General features: G+C 36.3%; 1 protein-coding gene across 1 annotated transcript in view; it reads right to left on the bottom strand.

Moving 5' to 3' along the window:
- Positions 1 to 7,183, bottom strand: part of ST6GALNAC3 (ST6 N-acetylgalactosaminide alpha-2,6-sialyltransferase 3) — a 119,380-nt gene extending 112,197 nt beyond the window's left edge. The window contains exon 1 of the mRNA XM_070939447.1: positions 6,825 to 7,183. Coding sequence (XP_070795548.1) covers positions 6,825 to 7,183 — 359 coding nt within the window. The remainder of the gene's footprint in view (positions 1 to 6,824) is intronic.
- Positions 7,184 to 16,927: the final 9,744 nt, after the last annotated feature.

A 16,927-nucleotide genomic window follows, 5' to 3' on the forward strand; every position in this document is an offset into this window, starting at 1 on the left:
GCCTAATAAGCATACTGCCCGGGAATTCTGAGGGTTGTACTTTGGAAAAGATTGGTTCTGAAAAGGCAGACAAAGCTCAATCAGAAGACTTTCAAAGGAGTCTTCATGCAGAACTAAGTAGATATGAATCTGGTTAGCACCTGAACTCAAGATCATGACCTACCAACCTGAAATGCAAGATAGAAATGAGGTTGAAAAGTGAGATAAATATGATACACCTAAACCAGACTTACTCTCAGTAACACTCAGACTCACAACTGATTGGAAAATGAATCTCAATAAAGATTACTTTGAACAAAACAAAGAGCTGAAGACGCTTCTTGGATGAGAAGCAAAATGTCTTCAAAGAAAAACTAGAAAGGCCAGTTGCCTCTTGAAAAAGCACCTTTGACTGAGAATCTCCATAGACATTTGAACTAAATAATTTTATTTGCTGAATTACTTTAGTCATATGGCCATATATGAATTGTTGCAGTAGTAAACCCATTATGCCAATATACAGTAACTAACCAGGTTTCATAGGCCAAGTCCTTGAAACCTGATGAAGTCAATGAACAGCAAAAAAATATTTATTTACCTCGCATGATAAAACATATTTTCAAATCCAAGTATGCTACACTTTCCGGCACATTTATTATAAGGATACAAGTAAGAACACTATCCTATAAAACTCACAAGCATTTTTTTGCCTTAGGACCTAATAAAATACTAAATATTTAAATTAGATAACATAGCCATAAGTTGGTTTCCAAAGGTAGAGAATAAAGAGTATGTGTTACTAGCATACTAATATTTCCCTGCAAATGTGTTTCTTCTTGAAATATTCCGATTCCAGAAAAAATAAATATTACTCCCACTTCTGCAAAAATTGAAGCTAAAATGGATGTTCGTGAATGGAAAGGACAGAAATCATAGAATAGTTGGTCTACTGGAATTTATGATAATGGGATTAAACTATTTCACATTAAATATTCACATTAAAAAAGCATTAGGATGAATACATTATAAATTTCAATCAAAAAATAGAAAATAACTTATGTTAAAAACTAAAGAACTTAAATATATCTTTGGAATATCTTCTGTAAGGACTGGATCAAACCAATTAGTCCAAAGTATCTGAAACACAGACTGGCTTTTTAATAAAAGCAATTTATAAAATACCCACCAAATCATAAGCCAAATTGGAATTCCATATATAAAAGATCTTCCATCAGATTAATATTCTGGCATCATTTGTACATAATTTTCAACTTGTAACAGAAAGGTTACTAACAGAGTTGTTGAGAGCCAGTTTAGTGTAGTGGGGAAAGCATCAGTCTAGAAATTGAGAGACTGTGAGTTCTAGTCCCGCCTTACGCATGAAGTCAACTGGTTGATTTGGAATCAAGTCAGTCTCTCTCAGTCCTAGGAAGCAGGCAATGGCAAAACATTTCTGAAATCCTGCCAAGAAAACTTTTAGGACTTGTCCAGGCAGTCTTCAGGACTCAATACTGACTCAAAAGCATAATATAATAATATGATATGATATGATATGATATGATATGATATGATATGATATATGATATGATATAACAGTGATGGCGAACCTTTTCGGCACCGAGTGCCCAAACCAGAACGTGCATCATGTGCACTGGAAACCTTAAGACCAGCTGGTTGGCATGTGCATGCCAGTCTGAAAATGGCCCGAAAAACAGCCTGAAAACAGCCCAGAAAATGACCCCCCAAACGGCCTGAAAAAGGCTCCCAAAACAGCCCCAAAAAGGCCTGGAAATGCCCCCAAAACAGCCTGGTTTTTGGCCATTTTCAGGTGCTCCAGGACCCATGAAGACCAGCTGGCTGGCACACCGGAAACCAGAAGAGCAGCTGGCGACAGAGAGCACTTTGCGTGCCACCTCTGGCACACGTGCCATAGGTTCGCCATCACAGTGATATAATAATAAAATAGAATATAAAATAAAATAGAATAGAATAATAAAATCAAGCCAAGTACTGCAAAATTTTCTGAGTTCAGAATACGCCAAGCTCAGAACAGCGGATTCAAGTGTTCCAAGAACCCTGCATTTCAAAGTTATGTTAAAAAATTCAGATAAAACAAGGACAGTTCCTAAGTCTGTGTAAAGCAATGTGTATTTGCTGTGATAGAGATCTGCACTCAGAATGAGCATATCTGCAACTATGGTATATTAAAGCATATGGTTGGGAACTGGGGAGTTGAAGAAGTGTTAACACATCCACAGTGCATCAGATCAGGAAGTTGTGCCAAGTTATTAGTAGGAATACTATCTTTGAGATCAGGTGACAGTCACATTTTGTAATATGTAACCTGTGGAAATAGCTGAATAGAATAGAGACCCACTAGTCAAGGAGTTGGCCATGAGAGGACACACTAATTGTTTTAGGGACTACATAGTCAAGTTGTAAACTGCAGGATAAACAATTATAGGAAGACAAATTTCAGGTTGGCTCTGGTTGAACCTAACTGATAGCAGCATTGTTTAGTGATATTTTCAGCATCATTTCTATGAAAATGACTTGTTTGTAAATAGTTGAAAGCTGAACCTTCCATTTAAACCACTCCCCCTTTCTACACTATTATCTGATAAGGCTACAGTATGTGGTGCATTGATCTCTTTGATTCTAACCTTCATTAATTTTAGAGATCCCTGAAGATGGAACAACTTTGGTGCCAGCTAATTAAATGCTCTCTAGAGTTTCTCTCCATGCATTTTACTAGGCTGAAATGAACTCTTTTTCTTTCAATGCAATCTACAAAGATTTTTGCCCCCCCTAGCTATTACTAATTAAATGATGCTGTAAGAATTTCTATTACATTTTAAAACATCAGGGAAACAAAACTGCACATCAGAATTCAGGTAAACACTCCAAAAAGGAGGGAAATCTTTTTTTCACATTTTGTTACTAGCTGGCATCCCTTCACATATAGCTTAAATTCTCCTTTCATCTTAATACTGCTCCGAATGATGCTAATGAAATACTGAAAGAAGCTGTCAGCTTTTGAGCACCTTCAAGACTATACAAACTAAAAACACATTAGTATGAAAGTCTTTCTGCCACAGTATAATTTTTTTTTATGCGCAACAATAATACAGAAAAGGAGAATTCGCAGTGACTTAAAGTACCTTACTAATTAAAGTCTCCATAAAGAATAAATTTGCCTTCACAGGCATATCAAGATGGAAATGAGACCAATCACAATTTTTAGCAGCCTGTTTATAAAATCTATTTTTTACTTGGTTAAGATAAAAATGAGAGGTGTTTGGGAGCCTGGAGAGTTAATTAATGGTAAAGGACCTTTGTGTCTTCTCTCTCTCTGTGTGTGTGTGAGAGAGAGAGAGGGGGGGAGGGAGGGAGGGAGGGAGAGAGAGAGACAGAGAGAGAGACAGAGACAGAGAAGCAATGGACAAAATAGTCTTGAGTTGCGTGCATGGAGAAATCTTTCCAAACTATGATCCATTCTGAAATGATCAGATGGACATCTTATCCCACCAGTAAAACAAACCAGTTAAAATATAATGTGAATAAATTAATTTTTATTGTTAGGCTTCCCATATATTGCATCTCAACATCAATGAATGAAAAATAATAGATAATACAGGGTGGCAGGATGCAGTGAGGAGTAATTTCCAGGCTTGAAATTTTAGGCCTGGATAGCCTTGAACTATATTCCGACCTAAGCTTAGTACACAAGATTATTTACCATAACGTCCTACCTGTTAATGAGTACTTTAACTTCAACCGTAATAACACAAGGGCTATCAATAGATTCAAACTCAATGTAATTCACTCTAATCTTGATCATATGATATATGACTTCTGCAATAGAGTAGTAAATAACTGGAACACTCTACCTTATCCTGTTGTTAGTCTCTCTAAACCCCATACCTTTTACCTTAAACTGTCTACCGTGGATCTTTCATGTTTCTTAAGAGGTCCCTAAGGGGGCGTGCATAAGTGCACCAGCGTGCCTATCATTCCTGTCCTACTGTTCCCATTTATATGTACTCATTTTACGTGTTTATGGTGGTTTTGCTTATTTATATCGTTTTATTTGTGACAAATTTTTTTCATGTGTCCATGTCTATGTCTATACTGTTACTTGTTTCCTTATAGTTGATGACTGACAAATGAATGAATGAATGAATGAATGAATGGCAGTGTAGGAACTTTGATGATATTTTGCCATCAATCCTAACAAATTGTTATTATTGGATTGTTAAAAATGCTAGTTTGGGTTCTTCTATCAGCATATGTAAATATAATTAATAAATTCTTAATTCTGATACATTTTGCATTATAGAAGTGACTATAGTACACGCCTCTTAAGTATCTCTGAGAAACATACAATATAGATACTTTAATGACAGAAGCATTTCGTTTTCCAGGCTCATATTACTCTGCAGAACCATCAAATGCCTGATAATGGCTCAACAAGCTAGAACTTTGTTACTTTGTTAGACTATTATCACACATTAGCCATGTATAGCATTTCCACAGTTAATATTTTAAGAATAAGCCTCCCAAAATTTCCATTTCCAACACAAGCTGTGCATTTGTGTGTCCTATGAGCAGCATTTGGCTTCCTCCTAATTTTGCTGCAAAGTCAGAGTGTTGTTTAATACCACCCTAATGAAAGAAAAGTTATTTATCTGAGGAAGCAAAAAAATCTCGCTTTTCTAACAAAACAGGAACTAAGGGAGAAAAATCAAGAGTGAACAAATGTTTAATGGTTTGGCAAGATATATGTGGTCATTTTCTTCACACATGGAGCTCAGTTACTATTTGACAGTTCAGCAAATGGCTCACAAACAGAATAAACTTCTCTATATGACTCTGGTGTCTCCGTGGAGCCAAGACTGAGACAGCAACATATGGAACATGACAGAAGTGTCAACATGGTCCACAATGACTGCCTTGTATTTTGATCTAAAATTTTGATCTAAAATTTATACATTGGAGTCCTACTCTACTCTAAACTCTACTAGGTGTTCAACTCTTTCATATTGAAATGGGGTGTGGTGGCGCAGTGGTTGGAATGCAGTATTGCAGGCTAATTCTGTCAACTGCCAGGAGTTTGAATCTCATGGACTCAAGGTTGACTCAATCTTCCATCCTTCTGAGGTCCGTAAAATGAGGAACCAGATTGTTGGGGGCAATATGCTCACTCTGTAAACCACTTAGAGAGGGCTATAAAGCACTGTGAAGTGGTATATAAGTCTAAGTGCTATTATCAGTCTGCTTCAGAGGTACAGAGGAATAATACAATGGAAGACTAATACTATACCTCTGCTCCAGGTATAAGACAGTGTTAACAGAGTTGCTGGGTTTTATAGAAAGCTATATATAAAAATAGAAGACTTTTTCTATGCATCTCTACATTGACTAGAACAGTGGTTTTCAACCTTTTCTTCACCATGGATCCCTTTTTATGATCATGGACCAATAAGACTTAACTCAAGATTTAAATCATAACATTTCTTCAAGCCTTTGTGGACCCCATCATAGGCCACTGGTGGGGCCTGTGATGTCATCGTGGCCCCACCAGTGGTCTGTAAATCACAGGTTGAGAACTACTGAATTAGAGTGTATGAGGTAAGAAAATACCAGTTACAACTCCCACCGTTTGCTTAATAGGGCTATATGTTAACAGTTTTCCTGCCTTAATATTCATGCAACATACAAATCCATACTGTAAAAAATATTTTTCCAGTCAATGAATGTATGAATTTATTGTCAGTTCTACTTCAAAATTCTTGTCTTCCCTGAGCTATACTTCCTTTCTTTTCTGCTGTTGCCCACTATTGACCTTCACATGACCAACTTACGGTGTAGCAATTTCTTATACTCTGTATAGTGCTGTGTAATCTAGTGCTATTTTGTAAAAAAAAGCTTTATTAAGCACATTTTGTCTTTTCAAATATAGTTCCTTTGGGAGCATACAAAGACATACAACATTTATTCAAAAAGTTGCAGAAAAGGCTTCAAAATCCATTTTTTTCCTTCTCACCTTTCTCTTCATGACCAGAAAAAAAAATAATAATCTCTACCTAAGCCATTTTAATTTCATTACAATTTGTTTAAATAACACCTGGGTTGTATTACTTCAATTTTTGGATCTTGTGTAGTTTGTTCCACAAAATAGGCCTAAGAGATTTCTGCTTTCTCTTTGTAACTGACCACAACGGTGCTCTCTTAAATGCCCAACTAATTGTTTAACCTATTTTTTGCTCTTCAAATTTTACAAAGCAGTTTTGATACAAACATCTGGAGCTAAATAGAACATAATAATAGTCTACAGTATCTACCTTGGGATACATTATCATTCGATGCTTATAAAAACACCAAAAGGCTTGAAAATTCATAAAACCTCTAACAAGCAGTACACTAATAATGTATTTTTCTCTTGTGTTTCTTTCTGTATATGGCCAACTAGTACAATAGTCATATATCATTTGACAGTACCAACCTAAACACTTAAGTATGAAGCTATCCTGCCTACAAATTTTAAAGCATGGAAATTGGCACCTTAAGCAAATGGAGTGAAGTAAACATACAGTATTAAAATCCTTTGTATTAACATATATGATTGAGGATCTTAGCCAAAAAGAAACAAAATGACAATTAGAAGATAGTGGACAGGACTTTTTCTAATGAAGTGCAACAACACCAGCCAAAAGAGTGTATCTTTTAAAAACACTAATTTGAGAGTTTGATTTATTAGTGACATGTATAAATAAAAAACCCAACACAGCACTTTCTTATTAAATTGGTGAAATAATTATTTTGGTCTGCAATGGAGGACTTACCGATCTTTCCCAGTTTCCTTTTTAAATATCTCATCACAGTAGCTCATGCGTTTTTCAGTGGTCACATAGATTTTGGCCTCAGGATAACTGTCCACAGTTTTCTTCAGCATATTATATACAATGCCGCTTCCATCTTTTCTCATGTTTCGGAAAGGTCCCCAGATGACGTAAATTGTACTATTGGTTTCCTTGAAAAAGTAGTCTGCATTCTTCAGCAAAAGAGGGACACTAGTATGGGAGACAACTCTTATTGTTGTCCTTTTTCCAACGTCTTCTTCATAGCCCTTGGTGGGAGCATTATTCATTCTCCATATACAGGAAGCTTGGTCAATTTCAGATCCTACTTTCTGTTCTGTCATCTGACCTGAGTTTGAAATAATGGCACAGAGATCACATTCCAGCTGCAGAGGCTGTTGGAAAGGAAGATGGGGGAAAAAACCAGTCAATCAATTTTGCATGAGACTTGGAAGCAATTGGGGAGTAGAGGATCTAAAGATCTGGAATCAGGTTATATGGATTCTATGCATGAATAAGTACCCACCAAAGATCTCTGATCCACTACTAACAGCAGTTATATCTATGAGTATCAGGGGCCATGGTGACTTTTAGATCGGATCAAAAAATATCTTTTTTATTTTAGTTAGCTTATGAATGATTATAATGCAAAAGCCAACAATGGGTTTAATTTAGAGGGCACCGAGTAAAGTCTACATAAAATTATCTTTTTCAGCATCTTTTTATCCTCAGTCAGAATCTGCTGCTTAAGGTAAGTAGCTCACTTGTCTAATTGCAGCTCTGATTGTAATGCAAAAAGGATAGCTGGAGAAAACTGCAGCATGCACAAAAGTAGATTTAAAAAGAGCAAAACAGGAAGAAGCAAAAACAGCATACTAGAGATAAAAGTCTGCCAAAGGGAATTTTGATGAAAGAAATTGTGACATGAAAGAAGCAGAATTATAGGGGATGAGCAAGTGAAAAGGAAAGGCCAATAGAAAGAATTGTGGAACTATTAAGATAGAGCATGAAAGAAGCTTCGTAGACTTGTTTCTGAAGCATACTCGTCGTGCATTTAAAAGAAGAAAGGTCAGCAGGTTGGAAGTTCAATGGATACAAGAAAGGTATCCTGAGATGATAAGCAACCTCGGCTGTGCATATCAATACATCACCAATCCAAATGTCAGTTCAATTTGGATCAATTTGGCTCACTGATTCAATTTGGATTTCTGAACTATCCTGGGTTTCCAAATCAGATAATTTAAGGAAGTCAGACTGATTTGGAAAGTAAATTCAATTTAGAAAAGGACCTTTCTGCAAATAAGATACCCAGCCATAGAGTCATTGGATTAATTTGGAGGCAAGTGATTTGATGATTGAATCCAAAAAAGTAAATTTGATTCAGAGGCAATCAAGTAACTTTTGACCTAAACCCCCTGAACCTCAATTATTTGCACATTACTTCAATCCTGTGCAAGATTGCTCAAAATAAGTAGTCCAGTTATGATATAATACAATTATTAGAAAACTAACATTGTTCCATATGGTATTCAGATAAATAGATGGATAGAAAATAGAATAAAAGAGTTGGAAGGGACCTTGGAAGTCTTCTAATCCAGCCCCTGCTCAAGCAGAAGACTCTTTACCATTTAGAACAAATGATTGTCCAGTCTCTTTTTGAAAACCTCCAGTGTTGAAGTACCCATAATTTCTGGAGACAAACTGTCCCATTAATTAATTCCTCTCACTGCCAGGAAATTTCTTCTTAATTCTAGGTTGGATCTCTTTAATAATCTTCCACCTGTTACTCCCTGTCCTGTCCTCAAGTGCTTTGCTTCTCTGCGACAACCCCTCAAATACTGGAAGACTGCTATCATTTCATCCCTACTCCTTCTCTTCGCTAGACATACCTAGTTCCCGCAACTGTTCATCATATGGTTTAACTTCCAGAACCCTTATCATATTTGTTTCTTTTTCCTGCACTTCTATATATATGTCTAATTGAAAGAGGGCAGTTAAGAAAATAAAATAAGTGCAAAATGTTGAAGGGAGATAAAATGAATCAACTCATTTGTTGGCATAACTATTTAATAATAGGATGGAAATGCCACCAGCAAAATTTCTTTCTCTTTTTATGTCATCACTGAACACTGCCTGAAATGTGTATTCCATTCTCTGTGATTTTAAGTCAGGCAGATAATTATTGCTTGTTTCAAAATCTCTTTTTCTATTCCAAAATGGACTGCAAAGAAGAGCAAATACATTGCTCTCTACATATATTCATTGATCTGCAGTCAGTACTGCTTTGACACTAAAAACTTGAGATATATTAATTCACGTTTTTTTTCTAATGCATTTTCGACAAATAAAATATTTATTAATAGAGGCATAAAGGAACCAAATATGTATATCCTTGATAAGAAATGGGAAGCATTGAAAGTTCACATGAGCAAGATAGATCCTGTCAATCTTCTATGGTCAGCGTTATTTCTCAATTTAAATATTTTATCGCCATTAGTATGCAACCTCAGTGCATATTAGTATGTGTAGTGCCAGTACATACTTTGTATCAGTATGTATTAATATTAATACAAGTTCACAGGATGCAAGCAAATGCTTTGCTGGTCTCTAGATTACAGATCCTCCTTGCATCTAATAGTGTGAGCATACCTGGAGTAAAATGGAATTTCAATTATGGCTGGCCAAAATATGCCCAAAGTCTCTTTACTTTTAGCAGACAATATTGCATATGGCACAAATGCTATTAAATCAGGTAACCCACTGTCTTACTAAAGACTTACACAAAAGTTTTATCCCTGACCAAAGAAAGAATAGATAGCAGAGGTCAATATCTATGCACCCATCTGGGCATATGAGGTCTCCCAGGAAACATAGCTAAATGAGTTTATTCTACTTTATTTATTGTAAGGTAAAGGTAAAGGCTCCCTTGCACATGTGTGCTAGTGGTTTCTGGCTCTAGGGGTGGTACTCATCTCCGTTTCTAAGCCAAAGAGCCAGCGCAGTCTGAAGACGTCTCCGTGGTCATGTGGCTGGCAATGCCAAATATTTGACAGAAATCATCACTCTCATTCATTGTGTAATCTACAAATGACCCAATCATTTTTTTTCCTGCCCTTTCGGGTCTCATTCCCAACCATTTATTCATGTTGCCTAGCAAAATGTTTCCCCTGAACCAGATTCATTAATACAATTGTAGAATATTTATCAAAACTGTAATCTGGTTCTTCCATTAGCACCATTCCAGAGGTGGTATTCAGCCGGTTCAGATTGGTTCGCTCAAACCGGTAGCAGAAATCACGGGTGGGCCCACCCATCCGCCCATCCGCCCCAGCTCTATGCAATCCTATTTAGGCATGTTTTGAGGCTGGGTGCATGCACGGGAGGCACATGCACAAAACACATGCATGGAAGGCTGGCTGCAGGCGCGGAAAGCAGGCACACGCACGTATGAAGCAAGTGTGCGCGCATGGGGTGAACCAGTAGTAACATAATGTGAAACCCACCGCTGGAGCAGAACATATGACTTTCTTCAGTTATTTGTGCTTCCATACATATCTATAACAACCCATTTATACTTATATATTAACCCTTGCACATTCCTGTTTGCTTATTCCTGTTTGGAATATATTTTATGGTTATTCCTGTTGCCTGAATGGAAAATGGATGTAATAAAACAATATATGCAATATGCTTGAGACAGAAGAAATTGTATTTATATATCTTTATCCCTTTATCTATCCAAGTGCCACAGAAATGCATGAGAAATATGAAAAATAATGTTTGGTGGAATTTGAAAGAAACTACAGATGAAGAAAACCGCATATAAGAGAATAATCACTACAATAGATGAGAAAGAGAGATTATATGGTTGTATAAAAGGAAAAAAGATTGTTGCCAAGAATGCAGTCAAAGAGAGCAGTGATTGGCTAATATTAAAATAGGAAGAGAAAATACCAAGCAATTTTCATGGAAATAAAAAATTGGCTTGGAGGTGGGTGAAAATTGCTAAACCAGATGCTTCCAGCATAGTGAATGGACTTTAAAGTAAAAATGATGAATTGATTTGCAATGAAGCTGAAGTGAGAGAATGCTGGAAGGAGTATTTTAGACTTTGTACAGGAGTGATATTGATATGTCAATGAGCGAAACTGAAATGAAGGCAATAAATATTAGGATTCAAGAAACCACTGATGAAAAGGAAGTAATAAATGCTGGGAGTATATTGAAAAATGGTAGAGCAATAAGTATTGATGGTATAACTGGACAACTGTTAAAATATGATGTAATTTGCTTCCACAGTCATTCAGTGTTAGTAGGAAATAGAACAAGGAAATGTGATGGATTTATAATCATTTAAGATATGTATGGATAAATATATAGGAAATGTTTGTGGTAGCATGTTGACTGGGAGTATGTGAATGTGCATTTGCTTTTCTGTGAAAACAATACTGTGTTGTTGGCAGAGAATGAGAATGCTTTGCAATAAACTTCAGATAGTTTGCATGACACAATGAGCAATAATTATAGGGCTCAAAAATAATGTATCAAAGATCAAGGTAGTTGTGTTTGACAGGAAAACATTTGAACATTTCCAGATCATACAATCATATAATGCATATTAGGCAGATGAAGTAAATTCATTTGTATGCCTAATAAAAGTTTAGTAAAAACTGAAAAATGAATGGGAAAAAAAATTAAGACTTGCCAATGCTGGTAGAATATTAGTTGGTAGCACGTGATCTGCTGTAAGGAATGAATGTTTGTTGAAAGGAAAAGCTGATTGTGTATAAGTTCTCATCATTTTGTTATATAGAATTAAGAGTTGGATATGTCAAAAAAAAACACGATCTAAATTGCATGCAGTTGTAATGGATACTTAAGGAATGTGTGAAGAAGAGAAAAAAGGAAGAAGAAGGGAGAAAGAAGGGAGGAGGAGAGGAGCAGGAAATAATAATGAATAAAAGTAGATATATAAAGTATGTAAAAATTGGATCTGTCAGAAAAACATAATCTAAATTGCATGCAGTTGTAATGGATACTTAAGGAATGTGCAAAGAAGAAAAAGAGGGAGAAGAAGAAGGGAGAAAGAAGGGAGGAGGAGCAGAAAATAATAATGAATAAAAGTAAATATATAAAGTACCAGTATAGGAAATGCACATGGGTATGGTTTGCTCATATGGTAGGAGTGAATAAAGATCAAATTACAAAACAAAGAAGAAATAATGACTGGGTCAAGAGAAGACAATGGTGGTTGAAAGAAACCAGTGAGATCCTCAAAAAGAAAGTTTTGAAGTTTTATAAACAAAAGACCATGCAGTAGGGAGGTAGTAAAAACAAGGAGAGTTTGCAAAGATAGAATAGTACGCAGAGGTATGATGCCAAGCCCCTAAACCACAAAATGCAAATCAGAACAGGAAGATTCCAATGTTAATCAGGTTTACTGCCAGGAAAAAAATGGATAAGATTGAGAATTTTAAAAATTAAATGAGCAACATCCCAGTTTACTAGCGCATTCATTACAAGAGAATTCAGTAATGAATTCATTAATTGTGAATTGCCTGAACTTGTAGATGGTTTAATTGAAGGACTAATGGGTTTTACCAGATGAGATTGAAACATGCATTTCCTCTTCAATTGTCATGTTTTAAAATAGTCCCTGCTCATCCTCACCCCACTTTCCGGGAGTTTTCTTACAAGTGCTAGTATAAAGTTGGTTTAGTTCCATATATTACTTTTCTTTTTATCTTGTCTTGAGGGGAGGATGGTTGCACACTATCTTCTCACTCCTTTCAGTGCTTTGCATGACATTGTTTATTCCAAAATGGAATAATTACATTTTTAAAAAAAAAAATAGTATTGAGATTGTTCTTAAGACAGTACTTTCAATTACATCACTGATCATTTTTCTTACAGTATCCAAATTGTTCAACAAATTCTAAGAGAAAACAGGAAGTAAGAAAATGATTTCCAAGTGTTGCATGGACCAATGCAAAAAGCCAATTTCCATCATAGAAAAGTAAACGATTGTTTTCTTCCTGTGCAAAACTCATAAAGCACAGGATGGAGTCTCATTCGTGTACAAATTATGATCCGCATGTTGAGATCACTGTGGTGAATGTCCCCAAAGGGTAGGCCATTATGCCCTAGTTTGCTTGATTTGCTCTTAAGAAACAAGCTGAGGTAGCTGAGTGGAAATGCATGCAGATTCTCATCAGGACATTCATCTTTATGGCCCTCTGTTCAAGCAAAAGTTACTTATTGTTCCTGCTTTTCCACCAAATCAGCTAAGCTTGTCAAAGTTAAATCTTCCCCTGATTCACCTGGGAAAAATGCTGACTGATCAAGATTTATCACTTGCTTAAAATGCTTTGGAGAAGCTTTGCTGGCTAGGGAATTCTGGGATTTGAAGTCCGCCAGGCTTAAAGTTGCCAAGATTGGAGCCCCCTGCTTTGGAGTGTCTTCTTTCTAATCATTTTACAAGTAATCCTCGATTTGCATTTATGTCATATAGTGACCATTTGAAGTTACAACAGCACTGAAAAAGGTGACTTATGACCGTTTTTCACACTTATGACTCTTGCAGCATCCCCATGAACATACATCAAAATTTGGAAGTTTGGCAACTGGCTCAAATTTATGATGGTTACAATGTCCCAGGATCATGTTTTCGACCCTCTGACAAACACAGTCAATGGGAAAGCCAGATTCAGTTAAGAACCAGTTCACTAACTTAACAACTGCAGTGATTCGCTTAACAACCTTGGCCAAAAGGGGCATAAAATGGGGCAAAACTCACTTAACAACTGTCTTGCTAAGCAACAGAAATTTTGGGCTCAATTGTGGTTGTAAATCAAGGATTACCTGTATTTGCCTGTATAACTATGTAATTTAGCATAACTATTTAAGATCCTGTAACTCTGATCAATTCAACATATCAAACATATCAAAGAAACCTATCCCATATAAACCTCACTCGTGACATGCATAGGAGTATATTTTAATCAGTGAGGAACAATGCAGTATTTGACCTTTCCATTTTCCAAAAAAGCCTTTGGTCAATAGAAAGCATAATTAAATGGTGAATTAGGGCTTCAAAAACAATGTGGTTACTGTAGGAAAGAAATAGCTATGTAATAAAAGGTCACTTATTAAACAATCCCAATGATTAAATCTTTGCATTTGCACTGAAATAGCTCAGAAACAAAGGTTATCCCCATTAAATAATGAGTACAACCAAGCTGAAAAAGGTCAAACTAACTGGTCCTTGCTAATAGTTGCTATGTATTTACTCGCTTGTGGCTGAAGAATTGTTTTTAGTACGATTCCCAGAATGTTAAAGGAAAATGTTATTTTGATCTCAAAGATTAGCAGGGATCTGCCCTTCTCTCGTTTTCTGGATGGCAGATTCTCCTTCCAGCAATTTGTTCTGCATATCAAAACTAATCTCATGAAGAAATCATAATGGATACCCAGGAAAGCCGAAATTCCTCAATTCACCTGCTATCTTATTGATGGAGCGAACTTTTCTTTGTAATTCGAAAACAGTGAAGTAATCCTTTGTTTGGAAGGAGCAACTTTTAACAAGTCATACCACATATTAATTGAGTCCTCTAAATTGAGCTTCTCTTGTAATTATCCAATTTGTCTGAATTCTAATAAAGCAGGTACTAAGGCTCCAGAGATACATATTTTATTTTAGTGCTATTTATGCTTCAGCCCTTCCAGAATACCAACAGAAGTTGTTTTTTTTTCCTCCCCTTTCTGGAGAATACAAGATGTTTAATGATACCAGCTGGGAATAGCATTTGCCTTGATTTTTCTTGATGTTCTTTTGAGGTCTCTCGGTTGAAAGGTACAAAAGAGTCATTAAGTGGCTGACATTACTTTCATTGTCTTCCTGTGCTTTCTAAGGAAACAAAATATGTATATTAATTTTCTTATGTTTCAGGAATAATTAACCGAGCTGCTTTGATCCAGAAATTATGGCTTTCTACAGCTAAGCCTTTACAGAGGAGAAAACCAGATGGGCCAATTTAATACAGCTCTCAGAAGCGCTATATAAAAATCCCATTGTATAAGCACCATGACACATACACTTAGACACAAAAAGCTCAATCTGGTTATTTTTACGAGACTTTTAGTCCCCTGATTCCCATACTTTTTCAACATACAGCAAGCAAGCTTCGTGCTGCGGGAAGAATCCCCATCTTCATAAAATTTGATGTACATTTCGAAGTTATTTAGCATGATTTCAGTTTTCAAAACAAGTTTAAGATTATGGTCTTTTGCAAAGCAGCAGCCACAAAGGCAAATTACGATTAAAGTGCAATGGGTAGAGTCCTATTTTAATATGATGCGTATCAAGAAAACAATGTGCAGCTGATATCTGGCCAGTAAGATTACACAAAACAGCAAATCGAATCATACATGCAAAATAAGAAAGTGCATTTTCCCAAATAAAGAAAAAAAAAATCCCATAGGAAATGTGTATTCCACTGAAATTACTCCTCAGCTCTCATTTTCTATTCTAACAGCACACTACTGCAGGGGTGGGCAATTGTGGCCCTTTTACAACCTGTGGACTTCAACTCCCAGAATTCCCGAGACAGCCAAGCTGGCTCAGGAATTCTGGGAGTTGAAGTCCACAGGACATAAAGGGGCCATATTTGTCCACCCCTGCACTAGTGGATCATATAAAATAGGTAAGGATACAGGTGATACTCGACTTATAACAGTTTGTTTAGTGACCGTTCAAAATTGCAATAACACTGAAAAAACTGACTTATGACTGTTTTTCACACTTACAGTTGTTGAATTATCCCCATGGTCATGTGATCAAAATTCAGATGCTTGGCAACTGACTCATATTTATGACGGTTGGGGTATCCCAGGGTCACGTGATTCCCTTTTGCGTCCTGACAAGCAAAGTCAATGGGGAAGCCAGGTTCACTTAACAACCTTGTTACTAACTGAACAACTGCAGTGATTCACTTAACAACTGGGGCAAGAAAGGTCATAAAATGGGGGCAAAACTCACTTAACTAATGTCTTGCTTAGCAACAGAAATGTTGGGCTCAATTGTGGTCATAAATCGAGCACTACCTGTAGTGCTAAGTTAGATACGTTATATCACAATATATCTTTGTGTTTAATGTTCATCAGCAAGTAGCTGCAGAGAAGAAAAATAATTGTAAAAATCGCAGCAGATATAGGAAACACATTTAAACCTTTCCGACACTCTGCAGTCCTAATAAAAATCAATCCTATGGAGCTATTTGCAGTGAGAGGAAATTCACCACTCTTATTTCCTCCCAATACAAACAGAAATTTAGGATGAATTATTTTCATCTGGATCACAGAAGGACAAAGGTTAAACTTTCTTTCTCCATCTAATGCAATCCCAGCCATTTTATTGTGGAGTTGATCTGAAGATGAAGGGGTGCCAAGGTGAGAAGAGTAATGTTTCTTTTGCACTGGGTGGGATTATTTATTTCTACACTTGTATTTTTAAAATTATTATTATTTTCCAAACCTCCCAGATTATTGTATATAATTCGGACAGCCATTAAATCTTATTTATAAATAAATAAATTTTTGCGGGTTTTGCAACATTCGCATTTGTTCAAAGGAAGGATACATTTACTGATATATCTACTAAGACTTTGATGTTTTGTGTGCAATTAAGACAGACCAAGGAAGGCTGGACATACTAAATGTGTCTATACTTCTCAATTACCCTACTTTTCTATCCTCATTACCTCAGAAAATTAGGAATTTTCTGATAGTCCTATATGCCCCCACCCCATCACTGATGTCGCTTATACTGACTTCTCCCCAAAGTGCACCTAAATAACATCCCTTACTAATTTGTATAGTGAGACTCTCCTTCTATAGTTGTCAGGATGGGCATGCCATTGAGAGCCAATCTGTTCTTTTCTTGACGGCTAGAAAAATCACTTTTAAGAATGCTACTCATTTCATTAGAGGCCTTGGCTAAACAGTGGAAAATAGCAAAGAGACTCTCCAATTCATTTGGAAAGTACACATACACGCACACGTACAGGGAGGGAGAGAGAGAGAGAGAGAGC

Source organism: Pituophis catenifer, unplaced genomic scaffold, assembly GCF_029215685.1.
Source record: "Pituophis catenifer annectens isolate HBS135680 unplaced genomic scaffold, rPitCat1.0.hap2 SCAF_3, whole genome shotgun sequence".
In the NCBI taxonomy this organism is placed as follows: domain Eukaryota; kingdom Metazoa; phylum Chordata; class Lepidosauria; order Squamata; family Colubridae; genus Pituophis; species Pituophis catenifer.